This window comes from Leucoraja erinacea, chromosome 6 (assembly GCF_028641065.1).
Source record: "Leucoraja erinacea ecotype New England chromosome 6, Leri_hhj_1, whole genome shotgun sequence".
NCBI classification, from domain to species: domain Eukaryota; kingdom Metazoa; phylum Chordata; class Chondrichthyes; order Rajiformes; family Rajidae; genus Leucoraja; species Leucoraja erinaceus.
This window is the reverse complement of record NC_073382.1, coordinates 50,661,289-50,673,802: the sequence shown is the minus strand read 5'-3', so window position 1 is coordinate 50,673,802 and position 12,514 is coordinate 50,661,289. Positions and strand designations below refer to the sequence as shown.

Genomic DNA, 12,514 nt, shown 5'->3' with positions numbered 1-12,514 from the left:
TTCAAGCGAGATGCTAAATGCATTTCGTTGTCTCTGTACTGTACACTGACAATGACAATTAAAATTGAATCTGAATCTGAATCTGAAATCAGCCCCAGTTCCTGACAGGCACGATTGCCAAACAGAGTAACTGAATTAAAGTTCAAGACATAGGTCAAATCCCTCGTGGTTTTTTTTAGTACACATTTCAAGTTGGTTTTGCCCAGAGGAACCAGCACCTCCCTTCTAAAAGCATGTAAAGTGGATTTGTCCTTGAGGAGAGGCTCGTTAGTTCTAATCTTGTTGAAGAGGTTGATTGACACAGTGTTGACCTTCGCGCCCGTGTCCAATTTCGCGCCAAAGTCTACATTGTTTACAGATATCGTCACGGTCGGATCAGAATTCTTGGCAGCAGCATGCTGTAACGAGTACAGTCGAATCCTCTTGCGAGTTAATTGGGCTGAAGTGGGGGGCGGATTCAAGCTGGAATTGGGGAGTGAGACTGTTGCTGTCTCGTTGCAAAAAATTAAGATTAGACTTGGAGCTGGGCGAATTCCTCCCTCGGGCCCGAATTGCTGCCCGACAAACAGAGGCAAAGAGATTTAACTTTGTGCAGTAATTGCATGCTTTCCTGAGGGCGGGGCAGGCTGATTGTCTGTTGTGCAAGTAATTGTAGTTGGGACATCTCTTCTGAGGACCGCTCTGAGCCATCTGACGTATGTTCGCGTATGTTCGCTGCGTATGTTCGCTGCCCTGTGAGGCCCGTCGGATTGATGGTTTTGGTTTTGTGCGAACTGTCTATGGGGTCGATGAATTCGGCAGTTCTGCATGCGTGTGCAGCTTGATCAAGTGTCAAATCTGCCCGTCTCAGAAGCTCTGATCTGAGCTTTAGATCGCTAATACCATTCATTAAAATGTCCCTCGTTAACTGATCAGTCAGCTGATCAACTGGCATATTTTGGAATCGGCTGCGCTGGGCTAAATACATCAAGTCTGAGATAAACGAGTCTACTCGTTCGCCAGGGAGCTGACGATGAGAGAAAAACCTTGCCCTATCCAAATGTGATTTGAGGGCAGGTCACAGATCTAGCTTAGTTTACGCAGCAGAACATTGGGGTCATCAGGAGATTCAGCTGGGGTTGTTACCTGGACATTGGCATCGCGGATTGCCAGGGCATAACGGAATGTTCTGGATCGACGAAGGGCATCTGGGCCCGCAAGGTTGAGCAGGAGAGAGGCCTTGACAGCATCTGGTTCATTTCGGTGTGCAATGTTCATGTAGTGTTGGTAATCAATTTCAAGCGTTCGCTGATATCCGCATCAAAGACAAGAGGGTCAGACTTTCGACAAGAAGAGGCCATCGTAAAGAAAAACAAAAACTTACAAAAGATAAAATAAAAACTGTTGTACAGAAGGAGTTGATCAGACCACTTCTGATACCATGTAAACAGGCACCAGAGACAGTGTATGATTTAAACACATCTTTAATCAGCACTGAAACTTAACAGCGTTAAAGACGATGGGTTGTCAGTACATCCTAGCTGCTCAGACTGGCGGTGCCGGAAACCAGTGTTAGTATAAGTATTATAATAGGGTGAAGTTAGTGATGCTGGCTTATGTGTGATTGGTTCACATGCATCATCAATCTACATCCTTCCCCCTAAAGATTAAGTGTGGAAAGTGTGGATCTACTTGTCAAAGTTTCTCTGTATGTTTCATCAAAATCTCCTATCATCTTGAAGAACAACTAGAACAATTTGTTGGCAGTTGACTCGCGGCTATTCCTTGAAATTCCACTTCAAGCAGGGTGCAAGGACACCAAATTCAAGTGCACTTTCATACCATTTCAACGAGTCAATACCTCTACCTCCTCCATCTTGCAGAGACTGAGGCACCCCCACATTTCTGGGTTTCATAGTCCCTCCCCCCTCTCCTCTCCCACCAGAAGGGGTGTGGCCTTCATGGCGTGATTAACAGGAGAGAGAATTTCAACATTTTTTAAACACTAATAACTTTTATTTTTCATCGATGGGAAAAATCCTCGGCACCTGATGAGCGGAGGGGGACACTGAGTAAGATGGCCACAAATCACAGCCGTACATGATAGTGTTTTTTTTCTAAAATCGATATAAAGCGCAAATAGGAAGTGGTCAAGATTAGACGTTTAATTATATAGGAGGGAAGGCAACTTTAATTAGGCAACACGACTTTAGCATTTCCAAACCAAAGGCAACACAACTTTAGCATTTCCAAACCAAAGGCAACACGGCGTTAGCATTTCCAAACCAAAGGCAACACGACTTTAGCATTTCCAAACCAAAGGCAACACGGCTTTAGCATGTCCAAACCATATTTTCAAACCACATTAAGGGTCAGTAAAACATAGAAACATAGAAATTAGGTGCAGGAGTAGGCCATTCGGCCCTTTGAGCCTGCACCGCCATTCAATATGATCAACCCACTCACAGTTTAGTAGACATGTGTTCAGTGTTATTCACAGCTCAGACTGAGAGACGTGACCCTCTTGCTTCCCCATCTTGCAGAGACTGACTGAGGCATTCAACACTTCCGGGTTTTATAGTCCCTCTGGAAGGGGCGTGGCCTTCAGGAGACAGAATCTCAACATTTAAAAAATATTAATAACTCTTATTTTTCATCGATTGGAAAAATCGTCTTGTCCTGCGCAGCGGAGGGAGACTCTGAGTAAGATGGCCAAAAATCACAGCCGTAACTGGCAGCGTTTTTTCTAAAATCAAATATACAGAACAACAGGAAGTGGTCAAGATCAGACTTTTAGTAATATAGATGCTCTTGTGTGTTGTCTAAAGGGCCTGTCCCACTTGGGCGTCATTTGCGCGTCAAACAGGTGGCGAGCAAAGATTTTGAGACAGTAATCCATCCTAAATGCAGGATTACTGTAACGCGCAATAGTAGGGTGTTGCTTAAGTTTATGTACCTCTCCATGTTGTTCAGAATGCTGCTGCTCGCCTTTTTATTGTGCCGAAAGACCTCGCCATACTTATTATGCACACTGACAATAAACTCAACTCTACATTTTAAGATAAAATGGATCACAGACTGCAGGGGATGCCTTACCTCTCTGAGCTGCAGAACCCATAATCCTGCCCGGGCTGAATACAGTGGGTCAAGTAGCATCTGTGGTGAAAGTGGGATATCTCCATAGTTGTTTTTCAGTCAAGGCCTAAATCAGGACTGGGAGACTAAAGGGGAGATTGCCATCTTCAAATCCAGTGTTAAAACGCATTTGTACTCCCTGGCTTTTGACCATGCCTGAGGCTTTGCTTCTGGGTGTGTTTTGATGTTTGCTTTATTCTACATGTCTTGATTCCTAAGGTACACAAATTTACTGGTGTGTAAACTTTGTCATCTATGGTGATGTGACCACTTTGTTGCAGCTATGTGAGTTTTTAAAGTGCCATAATAAACTAAAATTATTATTATTATTAAGAGTGAAAGTGGGATATACCAGTTGTTTTCAGTCAAGGCCGGGGGGACCCGGAACGCTAAGAGATTTCCGCGAGAGGTCACTAGGGGGGTGATGAGAGTAGCATTGTGAGATGGAGGGTACACAAAAATATGTAAATGCATTTTTGAGTCATTTTTGTGTTTACCATTTAATATTCGTAATTTTATTATACATGTACAGCATATTTAGCGACGTCCCCGGAACGCTATTTAGTGACGTCTCTACAGTTCGCCAGTGGGATAACGAATCATTAAGTGGTCAGACTGATTTATGTATAATTTAAATTGATTTTATCATACATTGAGTATTTAGCGACGCATGCAGTGGTCTCTATCAGTCGACTGCTTTCTGGCGTGTATCATCAGGTACAGTCCCTCATTCACGGTCCAAATTATTTAGTAAATTACAGTCCATCATTTAGGGATGTTATAAAATCACCCAAAAAAGGGATTTATATGAATTTAAAAAATTTTATTTTGTTAGTTTATCAAGTTTATTTATGTCAGGGCTCTCACTTAACTTTTTTTCCCTGTTGCCAGCCGGGCAACCTAGGTAGCTTTTTAGGTTGCCAAATGACAGTTTAGGTGGTCATTTAAAACAGCTTGCATGACGTGTGCGATAATGTGCTTGGACGAAGTGCGTAGTTACCGGTCGGAATTATGCTCAATAAAACATTCACATATTATTTCGGCTTCAAATAAAGTCACAAACTAAACATATTCACCAATCAAGACATGATATATACCACAATGACATGCAGCAAAATTATAATACAGTATCTCAACTCTTTTTACTCATTGCAATTAATGCAATTTCTATTATTTCTTTCCACTTCCAAACAAAAATGTGGTTGGATTATAAGATAAGATAAGATATAATTTATTGCCACACAACCAGGGTCTGTGGAAATTTGGGTTGTCAGCAGCAGTACAATAATAAAGAACACACAACCACAATAAAACTGTAACACAAACATCCACCACAGCATTCATCACTGTGGTGGAAGGCACAAAATTTGGCCAGTCCTCCTCCATTTCCCCCCCGTGGACAGGATCAGAGTCAGTCCAGGATCGGCACTTCCTCACCGTAGACCGCGGCTTTAAGATGGTGTAAGCCGATCGGTCGAGATTTAAAGACTCCACCGCAGCCAGAAGCACCGTAGACTGCAGGGCCGGCGATCGAAACTCTCCTCCAGGGGTGATGGTGAGTCCATGCCGGACCCGCGGTAGAAGTTGGCCGGCAGTGATGGCTTCTTCTTCCCCCGGGTCCCCCACGAGGGATCCCGGGCTGTAGACGCCGCGCCAGCTGGAACTCTGCAGACCGCGGCTTCAGGCTGCCGGCAGCCCCGGGCCAGCGTAACGGAGCGCTCCCCTCCAGCGAGGGCTCACCCGCTCCACAACGAGAGTCCACGCTGCGCCCGCCGCTGAAGCCCCGGGCGTGTCTCCGGGAAAGGACGCGCCGATCCTTGATGTTAGGCCACGGGGGAGGCAACCTGAAAAAACTCGCCTCTCCATGGAGGAGGCGACCAAAGCGATTTCCCCCTTACCCCCCCACACCACCCCCCACACAAAACACATGAAGGAACATTAAATTCAGCGTATGATCAACCTATGTCAATAAATCCTGGCCCATGGTAACATATATGCATAAATTATTCAGCGTATGATCAACCTATCTCAATAAATCCTGGCCCATGGTAACATATATGCTTAACCATGCACACTACAGATTGATGCAAGCATGTTTTCTGTGAAGGACTGAAAATTATCATGACATGGCCATGGCCAAGGGCATGGGTCATCAATGCTATAGGTACAGTAAACAGTTTAAAGGTCCAAAACCCCAATTTATCTAACACAAAATATACATGGTTGCACAGCAATGAAGAACCAGTTTCTAAAGGAATTTTATGAAATAGCTGTTAAAATCGACTATTCCCATCTGACTTCAGGTTAACATTACACTAACTGACAAGAGATGGCCAAAGGACATAACTGCAGCAAATGTTCTTTTGGTAATAAGTTTAAAGGTGTCAAAACCCCACATTACTGGACATTCAGATTAGATGTATGTGTTGTGAACAGCAATGAAGATACCCAGCTTTGTACACAACAGATTTTTTTTTAAATTATTGATAAACACTGTTTCCATCATTCCCACTTCAGAATTAACGTTAAAATTTCAACTGTAATATCTCCTGACCAAATTTGTGATGTATATGACTGACTGTAGAAGTAAAACCTGGATAAATCCAACGTATAGTTGTGAATATTACTCATTAAATAACTACAGTACTGATACTCCATATTAAGAGCATTGATTTACCGTTAAAATTAATTCTGTAATAATGTGTCAACGGTAGCAGTGACAATCGAACACTGCAGTTTTAATGTCTCACGTGTTCACAAATTAATTAATCCATCTTTATGCATTAGACCAAATAATAACATTGGGAATTAAAACACATTTGATTGCATTCCGTTATCAAACATAGTCAATGTTTGCTCTGAAGCCATTTCCAGCACAAGGAATAGGATCGGGGAGGGGGGGGTGTTAATCATGCAGTGCAGGATGGGGGGGGGGGGGGGGGGGGGGGGGGGGGGGGGTTGAGAAGGCAATCGGTGCGGAATGGATGGATTGAGGCAGGGGAATTAGGGCGTGTTGGTTGGAGTAGGTAAAATTGTGAGGGGAGAGCGCAGGGGATGTCAGTGGGGTCGAATGGGGAGATCAGATATATGTTTAAGAAAGAACTGCAGATGCAGGAAAGATTGAAGGTAGACAAACATGTTGGAGAAACTCAACGGGTGAGGCAATAAAGATATATAATAATTTTTACATAGGGGTTCCCTGAGACATGAAAATTATTTCAAGGGTTCCACAAGGGTAAAATAGGGTGAGAAATGCTGGTGCATACTGATGAATGTGATTAACCTAATGAAATACCCAAAGTTTTTCACTTTCTCCAGGACAACAGTATGATTGAATACTTGCCATTTGTTCAAAATGTTGCTCAAATCAGCACTTTGTATTGTATTGTATTATATTGTATTGTATTGTATTCAAATTTATTGTCATTGTCTCAATTTGAGACAACGAAATGAATTTCCCTTACAGGCAGTATCAGAAAAAAAAAATCATTAAAAATAAATAAATAATAAATACATAATAGAACATATTAAAAATAAAATTGAATTAAAAAAAAAAGCACAAACACAGAAAGTCCACGACACAACATAACATAAATGGCACCAAGGTGAGGATGGCACCATAGTCCAGCCAGCCTCCCCTCCGTTCTTCCCAGATGTTCATCCGTGGTCTGGGCCTTCCGAGCACCCGCAGTCGCCGCCCCGGGTGGCCCGATGTTCAGGCCCTCACGCCGGGCTGGTGGAACGCTGACGCCGAACCCCGACGGTGAATGTCCTCCTCCTCAGCAGCCCGGACCTCCTGATCAGCCGCCTCCCGCAGCCGGAGTCCGCAGTTCCCAAGTCTGCAGGCCGAGCCGGGCAGAGTCACAGGACCCCGCCGTTGTTGTTCAGCGCCGCCCGCGTTGGGAGCTCCGCAAACCGCAGCTCCAGGATGTCGACGCAGCAGGTCCAGCACTCCGGGCTCCAGACAGCGACCCCCGGTAAGGCGTCGCCAGCCCCGCGATGGTACAGCGCTGTCCCGCCGCTGCTGGAGCTCCGGTCGATCCCGGCAGGAAAGGCCGCGCCAGTCCAGGTAGGCCGCTGGGGGGGGGGCGAGGACGCGACTCGAATAATAGTCGCGTCCTCACCAGGAAGCGGCTGAAGGACAGTATCCCCCATTCCAGCAATTTGGACAATGCAGCCTGTATGATTGATACCCCATCCACCACTCCAAACACTTACTTCCACCTCCTAGCACACCAGAGTAAGCACTATTCACAAATACATTGTAGTTACTCATCTAGGCTACTCCACAAGAACCTATGTAACATGACCTCTCCAAATGAGGCAAGTTGAGCAGACTCAGTGTTGCTGCGTCTAAATCCTACTACTAAATCCTAAAGCAATAAAACTGTGGTAGCACCTGAATCAGAATGATCAGTGATTCACAAAAGTGGCGAACGACCATCTACACTCATGGGTAATTAGGTCTGGGTAACAAATTCTGGGTTTATCAGTGACACCCACATCTGGGGAGGGAAAAAAAATGCAATGGTTTTTGGGGAAAGACGTCACCATTTCTCTGCGGCATGCCTTTTGTTGGATATTGTTAGAATAAGTTGGTTTTAATATTTTCAGCACCACCACCAGGAACTCAAATCAGGAAACTACCCACTTCCCCCTTAAATTTTTTTACTTACCTGCTTTCTGTAGTCTCCTCCATCTTCCCTCGACACAAGACCCAGCACCAGTGTTTAGAAATAAACTTGTTCTACTTCTAAATTGGTTTATATCAGACCGGATTACAGTGATAAAATGAACCCAATGCAGTAAACTGATGATAAGGTTGGATATCTACTTAGAGAGCATGTCATAGAGTGAAACTGGTGAGTCTGCAACTGAAAGCATTGCAAAACAGAGAAATGAATCATTCCACATTGATTTAAGATCAGCACATAAAGATAGGGTTCAAGGCAAGACGGCAGAAATGAAAATGTGTGCATCGAGAAACTTAGTAAATATGACAGAACACATGAAATTTCTATTGCTTACTTTGAATAAATGGTCATGTTCTTCAAAGCCAATAACTTTGTGGAAGTCACAGGTGAAGATTCCAAAGAACAAAATGACATCAGCAAAAGACACTCATGTTTTCGTTGGAAGTGGCCTTGGACATATGGAGTGCAAGTCTTTTAGGACCGAGATGAGATAATCATTTTTTACACAGAGAGTGGTGAATCTGTGGAATTCTCTGCCACAGAAGGTAGTTGAGGCCAGTTCATTGGCTATATTTAAGAGGGGGTTAAATGTGGCCCTTGTGGATAAAGGGATCAGGGGGCATGGAGAGAAGGCAGGTACAGGATACTGAGTTGGATGATCAGCCATGATCATATTGAATGGCGGTGCAGGCTCGAAGGGCCGAATGGCCTACTCCTGCACCTATTTTCTATGTTTTCTATGTCTAGTCAATGTATTGTTTGGCAGTGGTCAATAAAGTAAATTCAAACTACAACCAAGCAGCATCTGAATTATTTCTTATTTAGAAACTTGGTGCACATAATTAGATAGTCATTTGCTTATCCCAATGTGAATTTGAGAGCCATCAAATCATTGCAATTTCAGAACCTTCGTGGATCGTGTTTTGAGGAGCAGATTAACGTGTGGATTAGTTGATGAATAAATACAGCTCAAACTCTTCAAGAGTCTAGACATTATATTCGATAGGGTGAGCATCATTACCCATGTTATAAAAATGGCATTAAATAACACTAAAGAATTTTCACCTGGTCAATCCAGATATGAGGGCATCATACAATGTTATAGGGCGTAAGGTGGTCACAACTGAATGTAAAGGTGGTCACAACTGAATCATCATCATCAATGTGCTAGTAACACACAAGCCACCTGGAACCACAAGACAGGAAAAGCATTTATGAAATGATTGTAGAAGGTGGAAGCCCATGCTCTCTGTAGAAATTACATAGCCTTAATTGGCCATTCAGAGTAATTCATTGCTAGAATTACATTAAACGTTTAAATAATGACAGAAAACAGCAAACATTTATAGTTATTGCCTGTGCATGTATTGCCTACGGGGTTAGGAACATGCAGGGTAAACCCAGAGGGGTGTCTTGCAAAGCATTATAGTAAACGAAGACATGGAATCGTGCCAGTTACATAGTACATAATGATATAGGAGGAAATTGCAGTAAGTTTAACATTACTATAAAGGTAAATTAGCACCCCTCTGTAGTTGACATTGATATTGCAGCAATGGAGCTAGGCTTTTGGGGTAGGAACTGGATTACGACATTTGCTGCCAGTATATTTCGTTTGAATTCTACTGTCAGTGGAATGGAAGAAGACGGGAAGCAAATAAATAGGTCTCATTGTGTAGGAAGCAACCGCAGATGCTGATTTATACCGCAGATGACACAAAATGGTAGGAACGTGTCGGGTCTGAAGATTGGCCCATTCCTTTTCTCCAGAGATGCCGCCTGTCCCGTTTAGTTACTAGTTCTCTTTTATTTCCATAAACACGTGTTGCTTTGATGCTCCAAGTGAGTTTCTTCCACATTCACATGAACCCAACCCCAATATATTATACAGGGTAACTAAGCGGGATCTCTGGAGGACATGGAGAGGCGACGTTTCGGGTCGGGACGCTTCTTCAGATTCCATTGATGTTGCCTGACCCGCTGCTGAGTTGCTCCAGCATTTTGTGTCTTTTTTTTGTAGACCAGCATCTGCAGTTCCTTGTGTCCCAATAAATTACACGTGGGTTAAAAATAAAAGCTACCTGAGTTTTACCACAGAAACGCCACGGCGCAGGCCCGGGGCGGGGGCGGGGCTGGATGGATGGATGGATGGATGGATGGGGCGGGGGCCGATGGATGACGCGCGAGCACAAATGGACGGCGCGGGAAGCGGGCGTCACGTGGCCGCTGTCAAAATGGCGGAGGAAGGGTCGGCGAGCAGCGAGGAACAGTCGCAGCCCCTCGGTATGTAACGTAGTCGCTAACTCGGACTGGGCTATATTTGCTTTAAAAATAAAATTGCTTAAAAGGAGCAGTTCTTTGAGAATTTTCCTGCCAAAGGAGTATGAAGACAAAGGGCCAAGCCCGAGCTTGAGCGGATGGGTCGGGAGGGTGGGCGTCGGTTGATTAATAGTTGCAAACCTCTTGTAAGCTTTCAGCTTAAGCCTCGAATTTAACCACATTATACAACTGGTTTCATCACTTGGTTGTGCAGATTAGATATTTTTCAATTGTAAGTGCGGCACACAGTGGTAAGCCGCTGTATCAGCGCCAGAGACCCGGGTCCGAGCCTGAACTCGGGTGCTGTCCGTGTGCAGTTTGCAGGTTCTCCCCGTGGTCGCCCCACATCCCAAAGACGTGCAGATTTATAGGTAAATTGACCTCCGTAAATTGCCGTAATATGTAGAAGTGTTTGAGGATTGAGATAACATAGAACGAGAACGAACGGGTGATCAATGGTCGGCATGGACTCGGTGGGCTGATGGGCCTCTTCCCATGTTGTACCCCAAATTAAACTAACAACGTGGACGGTTTGCAGCATGATTTGTTTCTGGATACAAGTTGGCAGGTGATTGGCAGAATAACAAATAAAATACAATCATAGGGAAGCTTCGTTGATTAAAAGCATTAATAAAAAAAGTAAAATGACACACGTTTGGAATATAAAGTAAACTAAACCCCTGATTCGGACATATAACGTTTGAGTGAAATAAAGAACTTGCATGGCATATCACTTCCGATGGTCTGTCGGCCGTAATTGCCCAACTCGGCGATAAGGCTACGCTGAAGAAGGAAGGACAATGCTCGGGTGCCCGCCGATCGGTCGTGTTGAAAATCCTGTTCCATAGAGTTTAGTGTCCCAATTGAATGCGAACTGCGGGAAGATTTTGTACAACAATGTGCTTTGCATCGAAGGTAGACATAAATAGCTAGAGTAACTTAGCGGGACAGGCAGCATCTCTGGAGAGAAGGGATGTGTGTCGTTTCGGGTCGAGACCCTTCTACCGACTAACAACGTGGACGGTTTGCAGCATGACTTGTTTCTGGATACAAGTTGATTTGCATGTCATCCAGTAACACTTCTGCATCTCATCGCGGTCGCCAAATTATGTAATTACCCCATTGTAGCTGAGATGCCAAAAAATCAATTTGGTCTGCCTAAATTACCTCTGGAGGGAAAACCTGTGCGTTCATAGAAACATAGAAAATAGGTGCAGGAGTAGGCCATTTGGCCCTTCGAGCCTGCACCGCCATTCAAAGGTACACAAAAAAGCTGGAGAAACTCAGCGGGTGCAGCAGCATCTATGGAGCGAAGGAAATAGGCAACGTTTCGGCCCGAAACGTTGCCTATTTACTTCGCTCCATAGATGCTGCTGCACCCGCTGAGTTTCTCCACTACTTTTTGTGTACCTTCGATTCTCCAGATTCTGCAGTTCCTTCTTAAACACCGCCATTCAATATGATCATGGCCGATCAACCATCTCAGAATCATCTGTGGACCTTCTCTCATACTCCCTGATCCCTTTAGCTGCAAGGGGACATACTAGCAGCTTTTTAATGGCTAGCCAATGGCCTCAACTACTTTCTGTGGCAGAGAATTCCAAAGATTCACCACTTCATGTTGGCCCTTCACTGCTGATGGCTAATCATTTTTGTCATCTGTGGACCTATTCAACTATTTTGCTGCAATGGGACATTCTAGCAGCTTTTTAATGGCTGGAAACTCATCATTTTAGATGCTCTTTGATGCATGTTCCTTTTCTCGACGAAGAGTTACAAAAGCATTTTTGCATGACAGGATTTATGAAAAATTATTTCAGAAATGTGCACAGGATAATCTGAGAGGTAGCTTTTTCACACAAAGGGTGCTGGATGTATGTAACAAGCTGCCAGAGGAGGTAGTTAAGGCTGGGACTATCCTACTGTTTAAGAGACAGTTAGACACGTACATGGATAGGACAGATTTAGATGGATATGGGCCAAACGCATGTGAGTGGGACTAGTTTAGATGGGACATGTTGGTTGGTGTGGGCAAGTTGGGCTGAAAGGCCTGTTTCCACACTGCATCATTCTATGACTAAAAAGTTAAGAAGAAAAATGCATGTAGATAAATAGAGCAGATTTGAAAGAGGAGTGAAATGTAAAGGCAGAGAGAGGTTTATGGGTGGAAAGGAACATAGGGAAGGAGGGGGGAGAGTGTGCTTGGGCAGATTGGTGAAGGGAAAATAGACACACAAAGTGCTGGAGTAACTCAGTGGGTGGGTCGGAGGCAGCATCTGCAGAGTGGAGTAATATGAATAGCAGCGAACGATTTAACAGAGTGCTGGAGTAACTCAGTGGGTCATATAACAATTACAGGCGGGCATCTCAACCCTCTAGTCCGTGAG

General features: G+C 44.2%; 1 protein-coding gene across 1 annotated transcript in view; it reads left to right on the top strand.

Moving 5' to 3' along the window:
* Positions 1 to 9,979: 9,979 nt before the first annotated feature.
* The window catches only part of rnf17 (ring finger protein 17), a 92,131-nt gene continuing 89,596 nt past the window's right edge, over positions 9,980 to 12,514 (top strand). The window contains exon 1 of the mRNA XM_055637565.1: positions 9,980 to 10,091. Coding sequence (XP_055493540.1) covers positions 9,980 to 10,091 — 112 coding nt within the window. The remainder of the gene's footprint in view (positions 10,092 to 12,514) is intronic.